A 25,874-nucleotide genomic window follows, 5' to 3' on the forward strand; every position below is an offset into this window, starting at 1 on the left:
AAACTGCAAAGATATTGTCTGTGAGTGCCACAGAATTAATGCTACAGGCGAAACCAAGATGAAATTTCGTTAAAAGAAAGTGTCCCAGATTTTGAATGTGCTGTGTTCCAATGTCTCCTTATATGGCTGTGTATGGGTCACGAATGAGCATAGACTTTCTGTCGTTTCCCCAAGGTGTCGACAGCATTATGACGTATTTGTAGGCAAATCATTGGAAGATTGACCTTAAGAGACTACATTTACATTTACATTTAAGTCATTTAGCAGACGCTCTTATCCAGAGCGACTTACAAATTGGTGCATTCACCTTATGACATCCAGTGGGGCAGTCACTTAACAATAGTGCATCTAAAACTTAGGGGGGGTGGGGTGAGAGGGATTACTTAACCTATCCTAGGTATTCCTTAAAGAGGTGGGGTTTCAGGTGTCTACCAGATGGCCGCTTGGTGTCCTCCATTGCAATTATTGCGTAATCTCCAGCTGCGTGTATTTTTCGTTTGCTTCGAGGAGAAACACAGCTGCCACGAATGATTTATCATCGAATAGATATGTGAAAAACACCTTGAGGATTGATTCTAAACAACGGTTGCCATGTTTCTGTCGATATTATGGAGTTAATTTGGTGAAAAGTTCAGCGTTGTAGAGACTGCATTTTCAGATTTTTTTCTTAGCCAAACGTGATGAACAAAATGGAGCGATTTCTCCTACACAAGTAATCTTTTTGGAAAAACTGAACATTTGCTATCTGAGTCTCCTCATTGAAAACATCCGAAGTTCTTCAAAGGTAAATGATTTTATTTGAATGCTTTTCTTGTTTTTGTGAAAATGTTGCCTGCTGAATGCTTGGCTTAATGCTATGCTAGCTATCAATACTCTTACACAAATGCTTGTGTAGCTATGGTTGAAAAGCATATTTTGAAAATCTGAGAACATTGTTAAAAATCGTGCAACATTTCAGCGTCCTGCTACTCATGCCAGGAATATAGTATATGCATATGATTAGTATGTGTGGATAGAAAACACTGACGTTTCTAAAACTGGTTAAATCACGGCTACGACTATACCATAACGTTTGTTTCATCGAAAAGCGCAAGAGAAACTGATCACCAAAATCTGGAAAATATATCAATGCGCCACTTGCATGTATTGTCTATTGGAACGCAAATTACATGGTGCTGAGATTGCAAGTCCTACAGCTTCCACACGATGTCGCCAGTCTTGTCAATTGCCAGAGCTTTGTTTCTTGGTCAAACGAGTGAGAGAGAGCCCATTCCTTCCGGTCTCCGACAGGATGTTTTGGATGAGAAATTTCCCTACATGATTTCAAGACGTGGGGCTATTGAATACACATCGCCCCGTGATCAATTTGATAGATTATTAACGTTTACTAATACCTAAAGTTGGATGACAAAAGTATTTCGAAGTGTTTTGTGAAAGTTTATCGTCAACTTTATTAATTAAAAAAATTACGTTGCGTTTTAAAACGGTTTTTTCCTGGATCACACACTCTTCATAGATCGATATTTAGGGTATATATGGACCAATTTAATCGAAGAAAAGACCCAATAGTGATGTTTATGGGACATCTAGGAGTGCCAACAAAGAAGATCGTCAAAGGTAATGAATGTTTTATATTTTATTTCTGCGTTTTGTGTAGCGCCGGCTATGCTAATTATTTTGTTTACGTCCCCTTCAGGTATTTCGGGGTGTTGCATGCTATCAGATAATAGCTTCTCATGCTTTCGCCGAAAAGCATTTTAAAAATATGACTTGTTGGCTGGATTCACAACGAGTGTAGCTTTAATTCAGTACCCTGCAAGTGTGTTTTAATGAACGTTTGAGTTTTAACGAGTGCTATTAGCATTTAGCGTAACGCATTTGCATTTCCAGATGGCTAGATGGGACACATGCGTGTCGGGTCGACTTAAGAGGTTAACAAAAGGCTAAGCTTGTGAGCCAATATATTTATTTAATTTCATTTGCGATTTTCATGAATAGTTAACGTTGCGTTATGGTAATGAGCTTGAGGCTATGATTACGCCCCCGGATACGGGATTGCTCGACGCTAGAGGTTAAAAACTGTAACATCTTATGTTTCACCAAGATGTGGCTGAACAAAGATACAGACAATATAGAGCTTGCGGAATTTTCCATGCACCGGCAGAAAGGAGACTCTACCTTTGGTAAGACGAGGGGTGGGGGTGTGTGTCTTTGTCAATAACAGCTGGTGCGCAATGTCTAATATTAAAGAAGTCTCGAGGTATTGCTCGCCTCTCTCTACCAAGAGAGTTCTCATCTGTATTATTCATAGCCGGCTATTAACCACCACAAAATGAAGCTGGCACTAAGACCGCTCTCAACCAACTCTATAAGGCCATAAGCAAGGAAGAAAATGCTCATCCTGAAGCGGCGCTCCTAGTGGTACGGGACTTTAATACAGGGAAACCTAAATCAGTTTCTGCTAGAAACATGTACTCAAGGAAGCGAAGGTAAACTGCCTCAATTATTACCGCCCCGTGGCACTCATGTCAGTAGCCATGAAGTGCTTTGACCGCCCCAGCAGATCCACAGAAGATGCCATCTCAATTGCACTCCACTGCCCTTTCTCACCTGGACAAAAAACCTCAGACTTGTTATTGATTAATTAAAATATTCTTGTGAAATGCCCAAGGGAAATTACCATGGCTGATGGCACCAGAGTTGCCCTTCAATGGATCCTTGTTAAAGGATTTAGTGTACTCATTCCAATTACAGGGCCTCGAAAGAGTCCTGTATTGTTGTTTTTAGTCACTACCTCCCCGAGTCGGGAACGGGTAATTTGCGCAACCTCCGGCTTTCCCTGGAGAATGGCCGGGGCACGTGTCTACCCTGTGAGGTGAGAAGGTCCTGGTGCAATCAACCGCGTGCCCAGCAGGGTGCCCTGCACTGCCCGTGGCCGACTCCACAGGAGCCGGGGCGCCGCTCGAGAGGTCTTTGTCAAGCTGGAGATTTTAGTAGGAACCGCACAACCGAGCCAACAACACAGTTTGACCAATGTAGGGCCACTGGGTCAGACAGGTCGGCTGGGTCTCGCTTGGATGGGGCTCTGGCTGGAGCGTATCGGAGAAACAGAGTAAACCATCTCCGAAAGGGGCTCCACCAATAGAGGCAAATCCACGTGGGGCGGGAGGAACCATCCTGCCGACGGGGGACCTGGATAACGGATGCCAATTGTTCAGAAGGAATGAAACTGGCTGGACAACAGAGCGGACCCATGCATGAACCATGCATGCAAGGTGAACATTGGGATGGAGCAGCTGCCAAGGACAGAGCGCAATATCCTCCCGCAACCAAGCTGGGAACTGGGCTCAAGAGCAAACGACAACCAAACGGTCGCCGAAGGGGGGATCACTTTCGGAGCGTTAAAACCGTGGTCCAGAACCCTTGAAATGGCCCATTTCTACATAATCGCATGGGTCTTGAAGTTTGCCACCGACCCCGGATCTCTAGGACATGGTTCCCAGGTTTCTGAAATCGCGCTGGTTCCTGTCTAGTCAACCTGGAGCTGAGTGAGGCTACTACCGGACAGGCCGCATTATCGACATAAGCCCTGCCACCCACAGGGCTTCAGTGTTTCTCCACCGTTAGGGGTCAAATCCCCCAACCCCTGTTTTCATCTTTAACCGTTAATAACTCAAGGTTCAAGTCCAACCAAACCGTTTTTCAATAACATTTTATAATAGAAAATCGCGTTTGAAGTTGGTGAAAAAAATGTATAGGGGCCGGGGAGAGAGCCTTCCTGTGGGTCCAGTTCCGGTTTGACCACGGAACTGTAGCCCATCACCAAAGACGGTACCAGTCAAAATGTGGGACCTCTAGCCCCTCAAAGTATTTTTTAAATATAATTTATTTGATATTTTATTTGAAAAATTTGTCCACTTTTTTTGTCCAGCCGTGCAACTGGTGCTTGAGCGGCTTACAAGGTGAAAATTTTGTGATTGCTCTTAATGGCTTCAGGGGGGTGCTGGAGGTCCATGGGAGTACCCCCAACCTGGGATTGTCCACAAGGGGGCGTCACTGAGTATTTTAAGCTGTTTTTAACTACCAGCACCTGGGAACCCAGCGTAAGTCAATGACAGAGCGCTGCTGAAAAATTATTATATTCAGCTGCTGCTGAAAAATTATTATATTCAGCTGTGGACCTGGTGATTGAACAGGTTACCAGGTGTTGATGGGGGGAAATGGGCCAGCCCTTGTCCAGTAGGCCCCCCCAAAAAGGGGGACAGAGCAGCCAACCTCCACAGAGGCTGGCTGCTCTGCCCCCCTGAAGGACAGTGGAACTACCGGCCTCTGGGCCTACACTCCCTGCCCGGGTCAACAAGCCCTCAGCCCTCTCTCTGGGCCTGAGAGTATAGCTTACTCCATGGAACTACTGACCTCCAGACCACTAGGCCTGCACTCCCTACCCGGGTCAACACCTCTCTCTCTCTCTCACCCCCCCTCCGTAACCTCGCCCAACAGGCGAACCGGGGTACCCACACTTAAGCACCCCTCCTCAGACACTAAAGTATATAGCACCACTGTCACGAACCACGTGCACCTGGTAACCTGAAACAGCATCTGTGCACCTGGTGACCCACCCGCTTTCTGCTCAGCGACAAAGTCCACACATATGGGTTACCAGGTGCTGGTGGAACATTCAACCCAGGTCTCCTCCTTCGCTCGTCTGCTTGTCCTCTCTCTCTCTTTCCGTCCCCAACAAAAGCTTGGATCGAGGGCTGACTTTCAATAGATCACAGCGAGTGAGCTGCTCTGCAACATACGAAACCCTGACCCAGAATCAGGTAATCTACCAGTGATTTTGAACCATGTTCCCCACAAACATGTGGTGCGCATCAGGAGAGGAGCAGCAACTCATCTGGCCACACCCCAACCCCGTCACAAATGGCTCTACTCACCTGCCAAAAGAAGCAGGCTATCCCGGGCCAACTGAAGATCAACAGCGCTACGGTATCATTACTACCACAGATGGTAGCTTCACACCATTGGCTCCTCAGCCAAGCACATACACCAAATGTCTGAACCTGCGGTTCCTCTTGTACTGAGCAGGATTACTATTGCAACAACAAATCATCAGTAGGGTAAAACTAAACTAACTAACAATCCAAGGCTTGGTGAATTTTGCTTCACAATGATAGGAAGAGCCGACATCTAAGGATCAAAAAGCGACGTCGCAATGAACGCTTGGCTGCCACAAGCCTGTGGTAACTTTACTGACACCTCCTGCTTAAAACCCCAAAAATCAGAAGGATGGTCAGGCCCCGCTTTCCGGGTTTGTATTCATACTGAAAATCGAGATCAAGCGAGCTTTTGCCCTTCTGCCCACTTCGGGCATTCTCGATGCTTTGTTTTAATTCCACAGTCGGATTCCCCTGGTCCGAACCAGTTCTAAGTCAGCTGCTAGGTGCCGGCCGAGGTGACCTGCCAAAGACCCCGCGCAAATGAGGCCGGCGAGCGTCGTAGCTGGGGAGATCAGCGAGAAGAGCCTGGCGCGCATCCAGAGTCGCTGCCGCCAACCACCGGACCCAATCCTTCACCGGTCTGCCTTTGGCCCACTGGCAGACACCACCCCGATGAACCCCCGCACGCAGCCCCTTGCGAGACCATGCAAGAGAGCCCCCGAGATGGGTCAAACTTCCAACGTTGGCGAGGGTGACTGAGCAACTGCTCCCCCAGCTGCGGCTCGAGATCTGACTTGCTGACTTCCCCTACCTACATTGTTCTAACATGCCAGAGGCTGTTCACCTTGGAGACCCGGGGGGGGGGGGTCGCCCATCTCTTAGGACCAACTGATCCATGTTCAACTGCTGTTCACATGAAACCCTTCTCCACTTCGGCCTTCAAAGTTCTCATTTGAATATTTGCTACTACCACCAAGATCTGCACCGGCGGATGCTTCACCCGGGCCCGTGCCCTAGGATTCCGTGCTCACAGCGGCAGGCCTCCTATTTGTCGCGGTGTAACCCGGCTCCCGTGGCCGGTGACGGCCGGGTATGGGTCCGACGCTCCAGCGCCATCAATTTTCAGGGCTAGTTGTTTTGGCAGGTGAGCTGTTACACAGTCCTTAGCGGATTCCGACTTCCATGGTCACAGTCCTGCTGTCTATATCGACCAACACCTTTTCTGGGGTCTGATGATCATCGGCATCTGGCGCCTTAACCCGGCATTAGGTACATCCCGCAGCGCCAGTTCTGCTTACAAAAGTGGCCCACTAAGCGGCTCACCTTCCACGGTCGGCTCCAAGCCAGCGAGCCGGGCTTCTTACCCATTTAAAGTTTGAGAATAGGTTGAGATCGTTTCGTTCCCAAGACATCTAATCAATCGCTTTCGGCCCCAAGACATCAAAACGACATCTAATCAGATAAAACTGTGAGACTTCGAGTGTCAGCTATCCTGAGGGAAACTTCGGAGGGAACCAGCTACTACATGGATTGATTAGTCTTTCGCCCCTATACCCAGGTCGGACGACCGATTTGCACGTCAGGACTGCTATGGACCTCCACCAGAGTTTCCTCTGGCTTTGCCCTGCCCAGGCATAGTTCACTATCTTTCAGGTCCTATCGCACACGCTCACGCTCCACCTCCCTGACGTAGCGGGTGAGACTGGTTCCCCACAGGGCCGGGATCCCACATCAGCCGGCGCGCACCGACCCTCACTTTCATTGCGCCACGGGGTGTGTTCAGAGAAGGCGCTCTGACTTGCGGGTTAGACTCCTTGGTCCATTTTTCAAGATTGGTCGGTGGGTTGCCGATATCGCCACTGACCCCTGGCGCCAGTTTACGGGAGCCGATCCCCGTCCTGGTGACTCAATGCGGTTGGGTGCACACTGAGGACAGTCCGACCCAGTTGACAGCCGGGGCCAGGGGACCCTGTGCCCCCCCCCCCCCCCCGCAGGGGGATATGATGCGGCCTGGTAAGCGGCGAGTACGGAGAAGGGGCACTGTAAAGAGCATGGACGAAACCGGTAGACACATTTGCCCCCAGCCCTTTTCCTCCAGTTAGTAGTATGTTTAAATTCAGGGGGTTGTCTCGTCTGATCTGAGGTCGTAGTCAAAGTGAATGGAATGTGGCTGGGCGCCCGGGCTCACCTTTTCAATCCGGTTCAGGTCGGCGGTCAGAGCTCAGCGGCCCAAACCTAACCCCGAGCGCTACCCTGAGAACCGGTGGCGGCCTGCGACTGCCCCAGCCGCGGAAACACGGGGGGTTCTGGGGATGGCAAAGCAACCCTCAGACAGGCGTAGCCCCAGGAGGAACCTTGGGCCGCAAGGTGCGTTCAATGTTGATGATCAATGTGTCCTGCAATTCACTTTATTTCTGGCAGCTAGCTGCGTACTTCATCAACACACAAGCCGAGGGATCCACCGTGATCCATCCACGAGCCGAGTGATCCACAAGTCGTACTCGTTAGTTTTTTTGTTTTGCGCAGAGACTAGTGGCTAGGCGGGATTGGGGAGTTTGCCCTCCTTTCCCCCGCCCGTCCTTCACCAGAGTGAGAGGCCACAGTTCACGGAGCAAAAAGGTTTGAGGTTGAATGAAAAGCATCCGGGTGCGCCGCCACCGCGATGGACTGGGAGACATTAAACCCTCGCCTGCACCGGGGTGCAGAGTGGTTGGCTAGGTTCCCTGAACCGTTCGAGGGTCCTGGGTGAAACCCAAGCAGCTTAATGTTGGAGACCAAGGCGAAAAGACCCGCTTCAACGGCAATCGCCTTCGGATGCGGCTGACGCACCTGCCCACGGCTGGCAACCCGTTAATGATCCTTCTGCAGGTTCACCAACGAAAACCTTGTTACGACTTTTACTTCCTCTAGATAGTCAAGTTTGAGCGTCTTCTCGGCGCTCCATCAGGGCCGTGACCGACCTCCTCAGGGCCGATCAGAGGACCTCATTAAAACATCCAATCAGTAGTAGCGACGGGCGGTGTGTGTACAAAGGCCAGGGACTTAATCAACACGAGCTTATGATCCGCTCTTACTGGGAATTCCTTGTTCATGGGAAATAATTGTATTCCCCAATCCCTATCATGAGTGGGGTTCAGCGGGTTACCCACCCTCTCCGTGAAGGGTAGACACAAGCGGAGCCGCTCGGTGTGCTGCGCGTGTAGCACCGGTTTGTACCTTGTTTCTTCCTGTATTCCCTGTTCACCCACGACTGCGTGGCCAAACACGACTCCAACACCATTATTAAGTTTGCTGAAGACACAACAGTGGTAGGCCTGATCATCGACAACAATGAGACGACCTATAAGGAAGAGGTCAGAGAACTGGCAGTGTGGTGCCAGGACAACAACCTCTCCCTCAATGTGAGCAAGCCAAAGGAGCTGATCGTGGACCACAGGAAAAGGCGGGCCGAACAGGCCCCCATTAAAATCAACTGGGCTGTAGTGGAGCGGGTGGAGAGTTTCAAGTTCCTTGGCGTCCAAACGTAACAAGACAGTTGTGAAGAGGGCACCTCAACACCTTTTCCCCCTCAGGAAACTGAAAAGATTTGGCATGGAGCCCCAGATCCTCAAAAGGTTCTACAGCTGCACCATCTGTGTGCGTCCTCGCACACTATTGAACTAGGTGATTGATTAGCAATGCATATGGAGCTGTCTGACAATCTACTGACAAATTTTCAAAGCTAATCAGTAGCCTACGTCAGCTAGCTGCCTAGGCAATTTTTTGTTGTTGTATAACTCCAGGATTTTTGGAGTCAACTCTGACTCTTGTGGTCAAGGAGTTGACTCCACTACTATTCATTAGTGTGTGTGTACACATGCTTGAGTGTGTACACATGCTTGAGTGTGTACACATGCTTGAGTGTGTACACATGCTTGAGTGTGTATATGTATGTGTGTGTATATGTATGTGTGTGTGCACGTACGTACTGTATGCATACTTGTTTAAATGTGTGTGCTTGCATGAGAGATGATGATGTGCTTGCTCACTCTAGCAGGCTTTCCCCTTGTCGTCTTGGCAAAGCCCTAATGTGTGTTTCCCTGCTCTGAGCTGGAGTCTAGACTACACTGCCATGCATAATTCAGACGGTGCTCTCCCCCACCCTAAAACCGTCTAATCATTCTGTTTAAAGGTTGCATCAATACTATGCCAGAGATTATTAAGCCTTACACTGTGATGGCCAATGTGTGCTCAGTTCAAACAACACAAGTAGGAAGGGGGAAGACACTTTCCTTTCTTCTTTTTTCTTTCTCTCTCTCGATATTTCAAAATACAATATGTATCGCCCTCCTACGCACTCTGCCTTCATAGTGGGGTCTTTTTTCTCCCCATTCATCTTCCCACTCTTTACCTGTCTTTTCCTGTCTCTCCCACTCATGCCTTTTTTATTTCTCAGTCTCACACTCCTGTAGTATTCTCACACTCACTTTTCTTTCTTGGGAATTGTGTGTGAAGAGACCACATTGGTACATGACCTAGCTACAGTATAAAACAATCCCCTTTCTAACTATTCTAGCTAATTCCCAAGGCTTAACACCACAATGTAGCTGGACAGCTCAGAACATTTTCTTGTCTACCTCTCTTACTGTGAGGCATTTGAGTTCATTTTAATGCCGTCACACTACTGTTGATGGTACTCTGCTGTAAACAAAGTTAACTTCTGTTTGGCGAAACAGACTAAATGGATGATCATCATATGTGGGGGAACGTGGAAATGGAGCTGATAATCTGTCAATTCACTTCCAAAAAGGAAAGAGTGTTTCTGTTTTATTTTACATTGTAATGAACCCAGACTGTGCTGTGTTTTTCAGGAACATATTGAGAAAGAGAGAAACCCGGGCTCATTAAAAAAACCTGTCACCGCTGCCCAAGCTGGAGTCTGTCAGACTAGTCTTCTGCTAGGCCTGTTTAGCCAGCCGCTGGAACACTGAATGACTCCACACAGCCTCTCAGAGTTATCTCTCTCTCTCTCGCACACTCACTCACCCTGTCAACTTGTCAGCCTCTTCCACTGCTTTTGCCTTACCCAGGGAAGGTGGGAGGAGACACTGTCTTGCTGTCTTCTGAAATACTATTCAGACTAAATTATGATTTACTCCCGATTGATTTAAAATAAAACTTGTTGAAGTATTATATATTAAGATGTTATCATACTTTTACCGATTGTTATACTTATGCACCTGATTACCTAATAGTGTGGCCTATTATGAACACCAGAGATTATGGAGGGATATCTTTATATCCTGTTGCAGTAGGGAGGAGAACACAGTTTAAAATGCAAAGATCACTATGCACATGAGCAGCGAGAGTAAGAGCGTAAGCTATCCTGAGAAGTGTGTGTTGATGGCTCTGCTCTGATGATGATGATGGATGTCAGTGGATGGGCCTCAGCTCGGACTGTCAGCAGTTGGCTACGGCAGCTCAGTGACATTTGCTCCCAGAATGTGTTTTGATTGGCTGCGGTACAAGATTTCTGTGTGTGGAGTTGAGACTTGGGTTTCTCCTAATGTGGGAAATATAACAGCAGATATGTCTTGATAAAAGAAGGGAGCACTTCCTCATCTTCCTGCAGTCTTTTTTTTCTCTCTTCAGCTACTTCACCCATTGCTGTCAACTCATTTTTACTCATTACAAGAAGATAGGGCTGAATTTCAAACGTTTGTTTAGACTTGGTGCCATGACATTGTCACACTTTTACCCCCTCTGTTGGCGCTGCTGCCCTGGATGTTGACCTTGCTTGGCCATCTCAGAGCAGTGGTGTCTCATGCAGACTGTGCTCTAGCCAGATGGTTTGGAGTCAGAGGTAGATACACAGTGGTGTGGTAGACTTTTCTCTCTCACTGTGTCTGATCTCTTTTTGGAACTAGGAGGTTTTATGTTGGATATTGCACATTAGTGCATTGAGACCATTCGAGCACATTTCTGCATACCGAACCAATATTACAGGGTAGAGGTACACTGAAATAGACATGTTCTGTATGTGGCAGAGACCCTTCAGCATACAGGTAGGGCACGAACAGATCAGAGCAAAAACAGTATTACCGCAATTACATCGCTAATGTGATCATTAGAACATTTACATTACATTTAAGTCATTTAGCAGACGCTCTTATCCAGAGCGACTTACAAATTGGTGCATTCACCAGAACGCTTCCCCCACTCATCAGGCCAAGGAAATGTGGCCTTATTTGTCAGGGTATGATATGTGGCAGTAATATCAATGTGAGAGTCAGTGTTTGGTCACAGGGCTTTGACTAGGTCTTAACCCCATGACAAACAGTCTGTTTTTGGTGTCTGTAGGGACTGGCCACCTAGCCATTGATAGTGTCACGAGTCATAACCAATAATGATGAAACAAATGCCTAGGTGTATTTTGTCAGGTCTGCCTAAGCTCTGTGACTCACTTCTGCTTATTTCTGTTTCTGCAGATCCAGTGAGTTGCTTAGATTGACCGGTGATGGCCTAAGACGAACAAGAGAAGACCCAGAGGTTTCTACTCAGCAGAACCACAGTGTCAGAACGGTCCAGTATGCCACGCCAAACCCTCATCTAGCTCGCAGTACACGGTGAAGACCTGTCACAATGGCTCAGGCCGGATGGGAACAGGCTTACTCCGTGATGAGAGAGGATCTATGTTTACCTACATCCTCTATGCTGCTCTGGGGCACCTTTTAATTATGTCTTATTTGATCCTCTTGAATGACTTTTGGCCTGCTCATAAAAAAGGTACTCCATTAGATGTTCCCTTGTCCCAGGCATCTCTGCGGCACTGTGGCTAGCCTCATGAGGCTGTGTGGCACACTGCTCCCAGAGGCATTCCCTGTGTGTCTGTAAGGCCTCCTCCCCACTCTATGGAAGCGGAGCACAGCCATCCTGCTGATGGTGAGCGATCCGGAAGGAAACAGCAGCCTCTGTCTGCTGAGGCCGCTGAGTCCCCCACAGGGTCCCGTCCACCTCAGCCACAGCAGCCGCCATCCAACCCCTACCCTGTCCACGTTGGCCAGGGACGCCTCCACCACTGCAAGCCCAAGCGTAGCGACCTGCTTCTCAGGCTTCAGCATCAGCACAAGACCCAAGCAGCAGCATGGCAGCTCTCAACAGACACCCCAGGTCCTTCAGGAGGCAGCATCTCCTCCCCCTCCACCTCATCCCTACAATCCTCCTCTACCCAAGGCCACAAAACTCAGGGGGTCCAGTCCCAGCCCAGTCAGGAAGCCCCAGAGGACAGCCCGTCTAAAAGAGGTGAGAGGAAGCCCCAGAAACCGGGGAAGTATGTGTGCACTTACTGCGGCCGTCCATGTGCCAAACCCAGCGTTCTCCAGAAACACATCCGCTCTCACACAGGGGAGAGGCCTTACCCCTGCGTCCCCTGTGGCTTCTCCTTCAAGACCAAGAGTAACCTGTACAAGCACCGCAAGTCCCACGCCCACCGAATCAAGGCAGGCCTGGCGTCCAGCCAGGACGAGCTGAGCCTGAGCGGACCTGTGATGAGCGCCCCGGGAGAGGTTCCCGAGGAGCCTACAGAGGGGGAGAGCACAGACTCTGAGGAGGAGTCGGGTCAGTACAGGAAGGAGAGGTTGAGCAAGCAGAAGAGTAGCAGCAGTTTGGCACTGTTAGAGCAAGAGGAGGGCCAGAGGTCTGACAACTCCCAGGCTGTGAAGCAGAGACTGGCCATGAGGCTGAGTGAGAGGAAGCGTGGCCCCATGGCCTCCCCAGAAGACCCTCCCTCCACCTCCTCCTCACTGGGCCCCAGCAGTAAAGGCAGCCAAGAGTCAGGCTACTTCTCCCTTTCGAGGAGCACTGAGATGAGCCGAGCTGACTCCCAGGTGAGCCCTCCCACCGCCAAAACGTATGCCGAGATCATCTTGGGCAAGTATGGACGGCTTGGAGGGCAGCGCGGTCCCCATCAGCAGCACGCCCACTCTTCTTCACCAGGGATGGAGGAGAAGAGCAGCATGCCCTTTAGCGTGCCCAAGACGCAGGTCATTGAGCACATCACCAAACTCATCACCATTAACGAGACGGTAGTGGACACCAGCGAGATCGACAGTGTCAAGCCCAGGCGCTCCTCACTCTCCAGGAAGAGTAGTCTGGAGTTACCCAAGTTCTCCTGCCCCAAAGACCCCTATATGTTTGAGCCTAAGGGAGAAAGCCCAGGCCCCAGTATGGCAGGCCAATCATTCTTTCCCCATGTCCAAGACGTGGACCCATCTGGGGTCCAGAACTCTTCCTCCTCAGTGCCTCTGCTGAGAAGCCACTCAATGCCCACCTCAGCAGGCCAGGGAAACCACTCCACCACCTCTCCCTGGGGCTTCTGTCGTCTGAGCCACTCCGTTGATGAGCAGCAGGCCGTGGTGGCTGAGATGAGGGTGGGCAGGCAGCACCGTTTGCTGAGGCGCCAGCCCGCCATCGAGATGCCCGTCGGGGCTGAACTCAGCCTGGAGGAGGCTGGCCCCTCCTACACAGTAACAGAAAGTGGCCTAACCAGGAAGCAGCAACAGCAGCAACGCAAATGTCCAAGGCTCTATGAGTGCAAGGCCTGCGGAGTCCGCTGTAAACAAAGGGAGAGTTACGAGGCCCACAGGGGTCTTTGCACAGGCCAGCCAATAAAGGAGCTGGAGAGAGGAGAGATGGATGGGGCATGCCGGGATGACCGTCCCCAGATGACGCACTATAAATTCCGGGCACTGGCCATGGCAGTGAGGAAGAGGAGGAAAGAGGAGAGTCTGGAGGAGGATCCTCCTAGCCCCGGGCCTACAGCTGTTGTGACCTGCAGCCACGCATTCACCACTGCAGTGCCAAGCCTGGTGGAGCAGAGTGAAGCCTTTTCAGGTGCTCTCTCACAGGCTGAGCAGCAGCAGCAAGACAGGAAGGGCATCTCTGTCATCCAGCACACCAGCTCCTTCGAGAAGCAGGAAAGTATGTCCATGGAGAGCCAGGAGTCTATGGGGATCAGGGAGAGCCAGTCAACACTGCAAAAACAGCCACAGCCAAAATCATCACCCTCCATGTCCCGCCTGGTCCGTCAGCACAACATCCAAGTGCCAGAGATCCTAGTGACGGTGGAGCCTGACGCTGATATGGTGTCGGTGTCACCCACGGTGACGGCATCCTCGTCCAAGGAGCCAGAGAGAGTGGTGGAGGAGTTCCAGTGGCCTCAGCGTAGCCAGAGTATGGCTCAGCTCCCCGCCGAGAAGCTGCCACCAAAGAAGAAGCGTCTCCGTCTAGCCGAGGCTGTTGAACAGTCTTCCGGGGAGTCCAGCTTTGAGTCGGTATCGCTGGGGCCCCGGAGCCCCAGCCAGGAGAGCAACATTTCCCACTCACCCAGCCGATCTGCCTCCTTTGAAGGCAAGGGGGGAAAACCTGCTGAGCCTTTCCCCTGGGGCTCCAGCTGCACCCAGGGCTCCCACATGCTAGCAGTGCCCTCGGGCCCCCACCAACAATATCAACCCCAAAGAGAGATGCGGCGCTCAGCCTCAGAGCAGGCCCCTGCCAGCCCACAGCATACGGACAAGGTTGTGGAGACGAGGAGCAAATCCTTTGACTATGGGTCCCTATCGCCGCAGCAGTCTGCATCAGACTGGAGGGAGAGGAGGAAGTGCCTACTGGTGAAGCATGCCACCCTGGGCGAGTCAGACCACGAGGAAGGGGCCGTGGCCAGCCACTCGGGCAGACCAGGGAGCCCCAAGCCGAGCCCGTCCTACACCAGCCACCTTGCCCTCCACCCAGCTGAAGCCAGCACCTCGAGGCTCAGCCCGGAGGCCATAGGGAAGACTGTGCAGCTGTTCCACCAGCCCCGGATACCCCCATTCCCCATGCAACCAACTGGGCATGATCGGTTCCCTATTGGCCAGATAGCCCAGCTCCACCCTGTCACCACTGCCATCTCAGATGTCCTCTCCACCCACATCATTCACAGAACCTTCTTACACAAACACCCTTCTCCTCCAACCATACAAGTCCACCCAGGGCAGCTTCATGTGGCAGAATGCTTAGGCCTGCCCCTCCATCCTTTCTCAGCTCTGCTCTCCCTGCAGAACCCCACCGGGGCTGGCGAGACTGTGTACCTCCCTGTTTCCCCTGGGCTCACCATCCAATTCCCCACACAGCCCCCCATACCCTCCACTGTGGTTCTCCCTTCCCCATCTCTTCAGTCCTTAGTCCCCCTACCCTGCCTCTATCCCCCACCTGTCATCGCAACGTGCCTGGCGCAGCTGACGCCAGTCGTGTCACTGGTGGTTCCAGTGCGCCTCCAGACCCACATGACCACCTATGCCAGTGCCCTGTACACCACCCTATCCCAGATCTTGGCATCAGCCCGCTCCCAGGAGCCAATCTGCTGCATGGCCATGGTTATCATGGGCCAGCTGGAGCAGGACAAGCTGCAGAGGTCCTATCTGAAGATCCCCACCCCGGACTTCAAGAGCTACCTGCCCCTGTCTCTGCCCCTGGAGCTGGGCTCTGTGTCCAGGGAGGGCTACGGGCCACTGGGGGCTGGAGGGAGCAAACGCATGCTCTCCCCTGCAGCCAGTCTGGAGCTTAGCACAGAGGCCCAGCGCCAGCAGAAACGAGTGAAGGAGGAAGAGGAGGAAGAGAAGGTGCGAGAGGAAGAGGAAAATAGGGGTACTGGGGGAGAACCTGAAGCAGGTGAGGATGAAGAGAAAGAGCCGGAGAGGGCACAGATAGGAGTAGTTACTGTGAAAGTCGAGGAGGAAGAGAAGGTACGAGACCCAGAGGGGCACAGGGAAGAGAGGGAGATGCAAGGGAAGGGTGAACCTAAGAAAGAAAAGGTGAGGGAGGAGAATGCGAGCCAGGGAGTGAGTGCTTCCTTTGTACCCCAGACTCCAGAGCGAGCCAAAGCCCCCTCGTATACCAGCCTTCACACAACCACCTCAGTCAGCTGGTGCTACTTGAACTATGTGAAGCCCAACCCGTCTGCTCAAAGGGAGTCACAAACCTCCGTTTACACCTCCTGGAGCGTCAGCATGCACAACCCCAACCTGCCAGGCCTGTCCACCAAGCTGGCCCTGTCCCTGCTGAGCTCCAAGCAGAAGCACAGCTCCGAGACATACACCATGGCCACAGCTCTAACCCCTGCTACAGGCAAGGTGGTCTCTTCCAGCAGCAGAAAGACCTACATTTCAGAGGTAAATATAACAGCAATATTCAATATCTTGGAAAACACAATTAGACCAAAACTACCAAAACCACTGATTTAGTTTTAGTTATGAATTATATAGTATAATGCATACCCCACAATTCCACAGCTGGAAATTACCAGACACTATGCTGTTAGATTACATACTACAACCAAAACATTAATTGTTGTTCCAATGTACTGTATATCATCATTGCCAACCACGATGTCAGGGTGCGTTGGTGAATTTGCCTGTCTGTCTTTGAGTGTAGGTACATGCTATCCCACCCAGCACCCCCATTAATTGTTGTCCCAATGTACTGTATATCATCATTGCCAACCACGATGTCAGGGTGCGTTGGTGAATTTGCCTGTGTCTGTCTTTGAGTGTAGGTACATGCTATCCCACCCAGCACCCCCGTCGAAGTGAAGGAGCCACCACAGCAGCCTGAGAAGAAGGGGAAGAGGGAAGAGCAAGGGCCCTCCACCTCCAAACAGAGCGAACCACTCCGCGTCCAAATCTTCGAGGGCGGGTAAGAGAAAGAGGCCACAGGAGTACTGCATACTTTTCTGATCAGCTAATACTAGTGGATTTGTTCTATGAGCAGATAGATTTTTCTGCAAAAATCATCATGCAGATATTCAACTTTACTGACCGACAAAGGCAAAGTCAGTAGAGATGTAACAAAACAGTAGATGTGAGTCACTGTATTCAGATACGGTAGCCTTACCAGGCAGCACAGAGCTGCCACCAAATGCGGAGTCTCAAAATATAAATGCCACATTATGAAGGGAAAAAAGGCAGTGACAGTGGAGAATGTTTTACACTTCAGTCTCCCAGAACAACAGAGAAACAGGTGAGCTAGCCCCCAGGGACTTAATTTATACCGACAGCAGAGCCTTTCCCATTCACAGCTGGTAGAAAATGTAGATCTGAATGTGTTGAATGGGGTTGGTATTTGTGCAGTGCAGCAGACAAGCAGAAGGCATCCCTCCAGATTTTGTTTTGAGATTCTCATTTGCATCTGTATACCTTCCTCTCAATGACACGAGAGCAACTGAAGTTTAGCTGCTGTACTGTACATACATGTGTAGGAAAGAAGTCACTGTAAGTATCTTGAGTAAAGGCAATATTTGGGTGTGGGCATTGAACAAGGCTAATTGCTGCGAGTTGTGGGTGTCAGTCTTCCCACTGCAGTATCTGCTCTCACTGTTGCCTCTGAGCGCAGCTCACAAAGCTGTCTTTCCTGTGGCAGCTGCTACAGTCTAGCCAACAGATAGTGATCTGCCAAGAGCACAGTAAAAGACAGAGTGTGACAGAGATGGAATTGAAAGGGAAAGACAGAGGGGAAATGGTGGAGAGAGGGAAAAATAGAAGGAAGCCTTGGACATTTTTTGTTTCCTTATGACAGACAAGGACGTGTGCGAAAGAGGAGACAGAAATGCAAATGGATAGGTGTTGATACAAAGATGTGTGATAGAGAGGTTTTTACAACGAATGACAGATGGACAACATAAGAAGTGCATGTGGGGGGGGGGGGGTGATTAAGCTTACACAATGCTGTCTGTGGTCTAATTATTGACAGTATTTTAGGATGTTAATAATGATTTCTTGTAAAATTGTTACTTATACATTGATTTATTATAACATTTGTGAAGAATGATAATTCCAGCTAAAATAATATACAGGAGTAGAGCTTTCCATAAATCACCATATATCATTTTCTAATTTAGAGAGCTTGCTTTGTCATAATTATCAAATCTGAAAAATTATAATTCTATATAGTTGGCTATGAGCACATCTACATTAATGTGGATGCTACCATGATTATGGATAATCATGAATAATGACGAGTGATAAAGTTAGAGGCATACAGTAAATATCATGCCCCCCCCCAAAAAGAATACTAACCTCCCTTGTTATTGGTAATGGTGAGAGGCTAGCATGTTTTTTGGGGGGCATGATCACAGTTTTCCACTAATGGAATATAAAGGGAAGGAATCTGTTAAATATAATGAAAATAAGTTATTGTCTTTAATACATGCGGATATTATAAATCAGGGTTCCCCAACTGGCAGTTGTTTTACTTGGCTCCCCAATGAAACCTTTTTTAATTTGGGGGGGGGGGTGAAAGAATGTAAATCACAAGGATGTCTGCTCCAGGTGATTTTAATTTTGGTCATCTGTTCCCTAGTATTCCCACGCATAATGGACGGGTAGGCTGTTTGGTTGGATTTAGGACCGTGTGGACACCACAAAGCGGCTTCTGGAAGGCTGGCTGGACCAGCACAGGAGAGTTTAACATAGTGGTGCATGACTCCAGGTTTTTTGGAGTCGACTTCGACTCCTGTGATTGGAGTCGTAGGAGTCGACTCTTGCTCAACTCCCAAAACACGCTGAAACGGATGCGCACACACATACACCTCATTGTTTGAGTCCTACTAAGAAGACTACATTTGCATTCTAGAGGACTGACATGAGCATGTTGCTGCCCATTTGCCAATGAAAAGGTTATTCTGTTTGAATATAAAAGGTGATGTGTAGGAACTCTAATATTTCAGTGATATTTCTGCTGTGTGCCGCCTTGACCGATCCCATGGGATGATGCGGTGCACTCTATGCTGATAAGGCTATTCTTTGCCATGTTCTAGCCCTATTTCGGACAGCTATTACTAGATATGTTGGTTTTGTAATTATTGTCCTAGCATGTGCCTTATTCCAGAGGAATTCACACAGGATTCGTTTTTCAAAACTGCCCCATGTAATTCTTAATTTTTCGAATTGAATCGACTCTTATGGCTGAAGCCTGCAGATATTTCAACGTCATGTCCAGACGATAATAGGCTACACTGATACCTCGTGCTTGGCTTCCAAATGTATAGGTCTCCCCATAATATTTAAATGAATGAATTGTGATCATAATCATTATTTTAGCAATCCATCCATGGTAGACGTCCTTCCTAATAGCAATCCCCCCATCCTGCTGATTTCAGCTGCTGAACCATATTTGCACTTGATCGTGTTTATGGATGAGAAAGTGAACTTGCTATTTCCAAAAGGTTTAGCGGGGATCCTGCTTTGTGATCTATTTCCTAGGACAGGGCTCTCCAAACCCTGTTCGTGACATCAACAGCCAGCCAGGGTTTCATTCCTATAGCCTACATATTTTGATTACCTGCACGCTTCTGACTGTCTGCCTGGTGGCCGACATGCCTAACTATGCCTGACTGTGCCACTTCTCGCTCTTGCTCTCTTTTTCTTCTGTGAAAGATGCAAGAGTTTGTTCTCGAAGTAGACTACAAAAAATGGTGTCCTTCCTTGCAGAAATACTGAATCTTCGGAGTCTCTTCCTAGCAGAATCTAAGCTTGAAACCCAAGCTTGAAACCCAGAAATGGGAGTCGATGGACAAGGAGTCGTCTCCCCACCACTAGCTGAACATTGGCAGCTGCTGTCGGTGTGTACAGTGCCTTCGGAAAGTATTCAGACACTTTTTCCACATTTTTATTAGGTTACATCCTTATTCTTAAAGAAATTGCCCCTCAATCTACAGACAATACCCCATAATGACTAAGCCAAAACAGGTTTTTATAAATGTTAGCTAATTTATAAAAAAATTCAAAAACTAAATATCACATTTCCATAAGTATTCAGACCCTTTACTCAGTACTTTGTTGAAGCACCTTTGGCAGCAATTACAGCCAAGGCGTCTTCTTGGGTATGACGCTAAAAGATTGGCACACCTGTATTTGGGGAGTTTCTCCCATTCTTCTCTGCAGATCCTCTCAAGCTCTCTGGTTGGATGGGGAGCACTGCTTCACAGATATTTTCAGGTCTATCCAGAGATGTTAGATCGGGTTCAAGTTCGGGCTCTAGCTGGGCCATGCAGGGACATTGAGACTTGTCCCAAAGCCACTCCTGCATTGGCTTGGCTGTGTGCTTAGGGTTGTTTTTCTGTTGGAAGGTGAACTTTCAACCCAGTCTGAGGTCCTGAGCGCTCTGGAGCAGGTTTTCATCAAGGATATATCTGTACTTTGCTCCATTCATCTTTGTTCAATCGTGACTAGTCTCCCAGTCCCTGCCTCTGAAAACACCCCCACAGCATGATGCTGTCACTACCAATCTTCACCATAGAGATGTGCCAGGTTTCGCTTGGTATTCAGGCCAAAATGTTCAATATTGGTTTCATCAGACCAGAGAATCTTGTTTCTCATTATCTGAGAGTTTTAGGTGCCTTTTGGCAAACTCCAAGCAGGCTGTCGTGTTCCTTTTACTGAGGAGTAGCTTCTGTCTGGCCACTCTACCATGAAGGCCTGATTTGGTGGGGTGCTGCAGAGATGGTTGGCCTTCTGGAAGGTTCTCCCATCTCCACAGAGGAACTCTAGACCTATGTCAGACTGACCATTGGGTTCTTGGTCACCCCCCTGACCAAGGTCCTTCTCCCCTGATTGCTCAGTTTAGCCGGGCAGTCGGCTCTAGGAAGATTATTTTTGGTTCTAAACTTTTTCTATTTAAGAAAGATAGAGGCCACTGTGTTCTTGTACCTTCAATGCTGCAGACAATTTTTGGTACCCTTCCCAAGATCTGTGCCTCGACGCAATCCTGTCTCAGAGGTCTACGGACAATTCCTTCGACCTCATGGCATGGTTTTTGTTCTGACATGCACTGTCAACTCTGGGACCTTTATATAGACAGGTGTGTGCCTTTCCAAATCATGTCCAATCGATTGAATTTACCACAGGTAGACTCCAATCAAGTTGTAGAAACTTCTCAAGGATGATCAATGGAAACAGGATGCTCCTGAGCTCAATTTTGAGTCTCAAAGCAAAGGGTCTGAATACTTCTAAGGTATTTCTCTTTTTTATATCTTATAAGTTTGCACCAAAAAAATCAACATGTTTTGCTTTGTCATTATGGGGTATTGTGTGTAGATTGCGGAGGAGTTTTGGTAATTTAATCAATTTTAGAATAATGTTGTAATGTAGCAAAATGTGGAAAAGGTCAAGGGATCTCAATACTTTCCGAAGGCACTGTATGTGGTGTTCTCGTTTCTTCCGGATTGTAAAAGCAAGCAGAGCTGAAACAGGCTAATATTTTGTTGATTAATGTAGCTGGCAGGTAACTTTTGTTCAATTTAACACGAAAAAATACTACATTTGTGAATATTCCCAGTGCTAAGCTAGTAGCGCTAGTGTAACTGATATATAACGTTAGCTAATGTTTCATCACCCATCAACTGAGGTGAATTAATTAAATCTCTAGTAGCTAGCTACCACAGCCAGTTCAGCCCTAGTGCCTAGCCATCTATCAGATAGCAATATGAGGTGGCTATTATTACTATATTTCTAACAGCTGTTGTGGTTTGTGTGGAAATGTTTTGTAGTCTTTGTTTTGTCTCGTTTCAACAGAAGTACGTGAACAGGGCTAGCTTTCGCAAGTTGGTGTACCATTCGAGAGAGAGCTGGTCAAAAGTTGGTTAATGTTAGCTATTATTTTTTGCCTCAATCACGCCAGACCTGGATCCAACGATGAAACCATGATTCTATTCTTGGATAATATAATTTATAAACGTACACCAAGAAGGTATTTCTTTGTCATGCCTCATCTTACGGGAATCAGATTGTGACAGGGGTCTCAGCAGGGTCAGGCAGCCAGGGAAGATCCAGTCTGTGACAGAGCTGAGATACATTTTTGGAGATGCAATACTTTATTCTCTCTGTGCAGCAACCACTGGACAAACCAGATATTTAAAATAGTTTCAATCTTGAAGGCAGTCTGAAAAACCAAGTTTATTTCCAAACTATACCAAGGGTTGATAGAGGCTTTCCCAATGACACAAAACATGTAAAACAAAAGTATTAGGAAGACCTAGTGGAAGCTATTGATGATGATTCATGGATTCAGATATGTTTGAATGCCCAGTCATGTTCATATAATCTCAGACATAAATTACTGCAGTTTTAAGACAGTGAAACTTAATTACATGCCCTCAGAAGTGTAATTCCTCTGCTGGAGGTGTAAAACTCAAAAGGGGACATATATGCACAAGTTATGGTCTTGTGAGGGCTGGCTGAATTCTGGCAAATAGTATGTTATTTTACCTCAGCATGTCTACAGATTCCCTTCTCCCTGTTTTTGATTGCTTGGAAATGTTGATACTGGAGACTTATCCGAAGAAACTGTTTAACCAAGTATTTATAGGCATTGCCATTAATTGGAAGGTTGGTTATCCTCCCTCAATGTCATAATGGATGGTAGAAATATCAAGTTATGTATCACCAGAATTTATTTATTAAGGGTATACTGGGCACTTTCATAAGGTCTGGATGCCTTATATGTAATGTAGTAGTACAAAAGGAGTCTATTGAAAACATGCCCAAGTCAGGGGAGATGCCTTTTTTTGTCAATCCCTAGCTGCTGGACTGCTCAAACCTGGCCCTAGGGGTCTTCCATCTTGTGGGTTGTCACTCTGGCCTTGGCCTAACACACCCAAAACCGATCATTTATGTTTCTCTACGATCCTAAAGCTGAGTGGGGTGTGTTGGGTTGGGGCGCTGCAGGGTGTTGGACCCCTAGGAACAAGATGGGGTGACCCAGCTATTTTGTGTGCATGTAAAAGGAGCTCTACAGTACTATTAGGCCTATGAGATTAATTATATGGAGGATTTGCTGTTTCTATGTGTTAATGTATATTGTGTTGAGAAAAAGTTGCGTTATGTACTAGACTGGTGGTGGTTCGGGGTTGCAGGCGGCTCGGGCTGGCTGGGCAGTCTGGCAGAAATGTTATATAGATGATGTCTTAATAAAGACAATCAAGTCTTTGTCTTTTTGTTAATTTGTTATGTTATTGTTTAAAGGTGCAACATTGATTATTGCATTTCCTTTGATCTAGTTCAGTCTTATCAATGACTTAAACATATTTAATAATGATCTCTTACCAAGCTTGAAGACTGGGGGCATTTTTGTTTACTTTTTGTTGTTCTAAATAGAGATGGCATATTGGATTGTGTAGAAATGCAGGAAATTAGCTATAGATGGACCACCGACAGGTTATGTCCCCCCCACATCTATAACTATCATCAGTGGTTGCTAACAGGGGTTTACAATTTACAAGCCATAAAGCTTTGACCTTAAATGGATAGTTTAGTGATTTTACATATGTAAATATTTGTTTAAATTGAAAGTAGTCTATGGAAAAGGAGTAACTGCAATCCACACTTTGGCTTTCTGAAACTAGCCATTGCAAAGATTTGGCAACATTAGCTTTTTGGGAGACCTTTTTTTCCATGCCCAAATCTCAACAAAAAAAATTGAGTAACGCTATCAATTTAAAAGGTGATTTTAGCATGAAAACTGGCTCTCTGGAGCACATTAACATTATTCAGTTGGAGAAACAGATGCTGTAACATGACAGGCTTTTCCCTCGCTGTCGCTTTTCTCATAAACTAAAGGAGCCGTGGGCGTCCTCTGTGACAGCGGAATATTGGATTTAATCTCCTTAATCTGCATTTAGTGCAGCTGCAACTGTCTAGTTGCTCATAGCCACACATACATTTTTATGGAGTAAATACATTGTCACATTTTCTCATTGGCTTGGTGACCTAGTCAGCTTTGGCTCATTCCACTGTTATCCTATGAGGTCATGATCAGTGTGTTTATCATATTGTATTGTATGAAGTTCAACAGGATGCAGGCTTTACCATAATTCACAGTCACATTCATGACAACCAGAAACTGATTGAAATTGTCCGTTAAGGTAATGTTTCACTTATTTTGTCCTGTTTCTCCTGCTGGGTGTATGCCGTGTGCCTGCACTCACAGCAGTGACTGAAAACACTGTTGCATTCCATCCATGGCATTATCACCATCCGTTGGGGACTGTGAATTTCAAAGCAGCAACATCTAAAGCTATAGGAAGAGTTGTGCTTCGTCACATCTGTTTACTCTATCAGTTATGCCATTGTACAACTGGGAATGTTTTGTCAGCTTCCTTGCAGGAACACCGTGAGTGCCCCCGATTGAAAGGCAGATGTGTGCAGCTTGAGTCTCACTCTGCTGGAAATGTGAGGCAATATTTTTAGCCATGCCACGAAATGTGTCAGTGTGCAGACACAGGCTGTACTGAGTGAATGCAATAGAATGGCACTCTGGAGACTGTTTCTCAGTTGAGTAATAATGTGTTCAAAGTACTGTTGTTGCCTCATTGGAAAGCTCAATGTGAATACTGATCTTTATTCATGTTGATCTAGTATACTGTATGACAAATTCTCTATTTAAAGATGTGTACATCGAGTTGGGTAGTGCATAGTATTTCCGTAAGCATTAAAAACAACATATAAACTAGTCTTTTATAGAGTAGGGCTAAATGTAGAGTTGGATTTTTTAAGTATTGTAGTTTTGGGGCAGTTGGCTAAAGCCAGGCTTCCCTCTGTATAGCTGCTGCTGTTGTTGTTGGCCGAGCCAACAAAACTGAGGATAAAGGTTGGGTTCTCTGTCTACCTGCCTGCCTGCTATGGGCGTAGACAGGCTGGAGAGAGCAAACTACAGGGGGACTTAGTGGGGCTAACCCGTTCTGATGTGAAGAGTGCCTTGTGTAGACTAGGCCCAGGGAGCTATCTTTACCTACTTTTAACTTACTATGTATTTTGTTTTAATTTCTCAATCTCTCTCCCCCCACTTCCTCTCCCCCTCTTTCCCGTCAGGTACAGGTCTAATGAGGAGTATGTGTATGTGCGGGGTCGCGGAAGAGGAAAGTATGTGTGCGGAGAGTGCGGGATCCGCAGTAAGAAGCCCAGCATGCTAAGGAAGCACATTCGGACACACACGGATCTCCGGCCCTACATCTGCAAACACTGCAACTTCGCCTTCAAAACCAAAGGTGAGAAAGAGAAGGTGTGACCTTTCTACAAACAAATTACCGACCATTTCGAATCCCACCGCACCTTCTCCGCTATGCAATCTGGTTTCAGAGCTGGTCATGGGTGCACCTCAGCCACGCTCGAGGTCCATAACGATATCTTAACCGCCATCGATAAGAAACAATACTGTGCAGCCGTATTCATTGACCTGGCCAAGGCTTTCGACTCTGTCAATCACCACAACCTCATCAGCAGACTCGATAGCCTTGGTTTCTCAAATGATTGCCTCGCCTGGTTCACCAACTACTTCTCTGATAGAGTTCAGTGTGTCAAATCGGAGGGCCTGTTGTCCGGGCCTCTGGCAGTCTCTATGGGGGTGCCACAGGGTTCAATTCTTGGGCTGACTCTCTTCTCTGTATACATCAATGATGTCGCTCTTGCTGCTGGTGAGTCTCTGTTCCACCTCTATGCAGACGACACCATTCTGTATACTTCTGGCCCTTCGTTGGACACTGTGTTAACAACCCTCCAGACGAGCTTCAATGCCATACAACTCTCCTTCCGTGGCCTCCAACTGCTCTTAAATACAAGTAAAACTAAATGCATGCTTTTCAAAAGATCGCTGCCTGCACCTGCCCGCCTGTCCAGCATCACTACTCTGGACGGTTCTGACTTAGAATATGTGGACGACTACAAATACCTAGGTGTCTGGTTAGACTGTAAACTCTCCTTCCAGACTCACATCAAACATCTCCAATCCAAAGTTAAATCTAGAATTGGCTTCCTATTTCGCAACAAAGCATCCTTCACTCATGCTGCCACATACCCTCGTAAAACTGACCATCCTACCGATCCTCGAGTTCGGCGATGTCATTTACAAAATAGCCTCCAATACCCTACT

At 47.8% G+C, this 25,874-nt stretch overlaps 1 protein-coding gene and 1 pseudogene across 5 annotated transcripts in view; one reads left to right on the forward strand and one right to left on the reverse strand.

Annotated features, from left to right (window-relative positions):
• Positions 1-25,874, forward strand: part of LOC123997480 (transcription factor HIVEP3-like) — a 66,605-nt gene that overhangs the window by 30,886 nt on the left and 9,845 nt on the right. For 4 of the 5 annotated variants that reach the window (XM_046301759.1, XM_046301758.1, XM_046301761.1 and 1 more), the window contains 3 exons: positions 11,408-16,126; positions 16,510-16,649; positions 24,818-24,993. In XM_046301759.1, coding sequence (XP_046157715.1) covers positions 11,831-16,126; positions 16,510-16,649; positions 24,818-24,993 — 4,612 coding nt within the window. In that variant the 5' untranslated portion in view covers positions 11,408-11,830. The remainder of the gene's footprint in view (positions 1-11,407; positions 16,127-16,509; positions 16,650-24,817; positions 24,994-25,874) is intronic. The other variant, XM_046301760.1, reaches the window with a different exon arrangement.
• Positions 7,262-7,413, reverse strand: LOC123998384 (annotated as a pseudogene).

The sequence above is a fragment of the Oncorhynchus gorbuscha genome, linkage group LG15 (assembly GCF_021184085.1).
Source record: "Oncorhynchus gorbuscha isolate QuinsamMale2020 ecotype Even-year linkage group LG15, OgorEven_v1.0, whole genome shotgun sequence".
Lineage (NCBI taxonomy): Eukaryota > Metazoa > Chordata > Actinopteri > Salmoniformes > Salmonidae > Oncorhynchus > Oncorhynchus gorbuscha.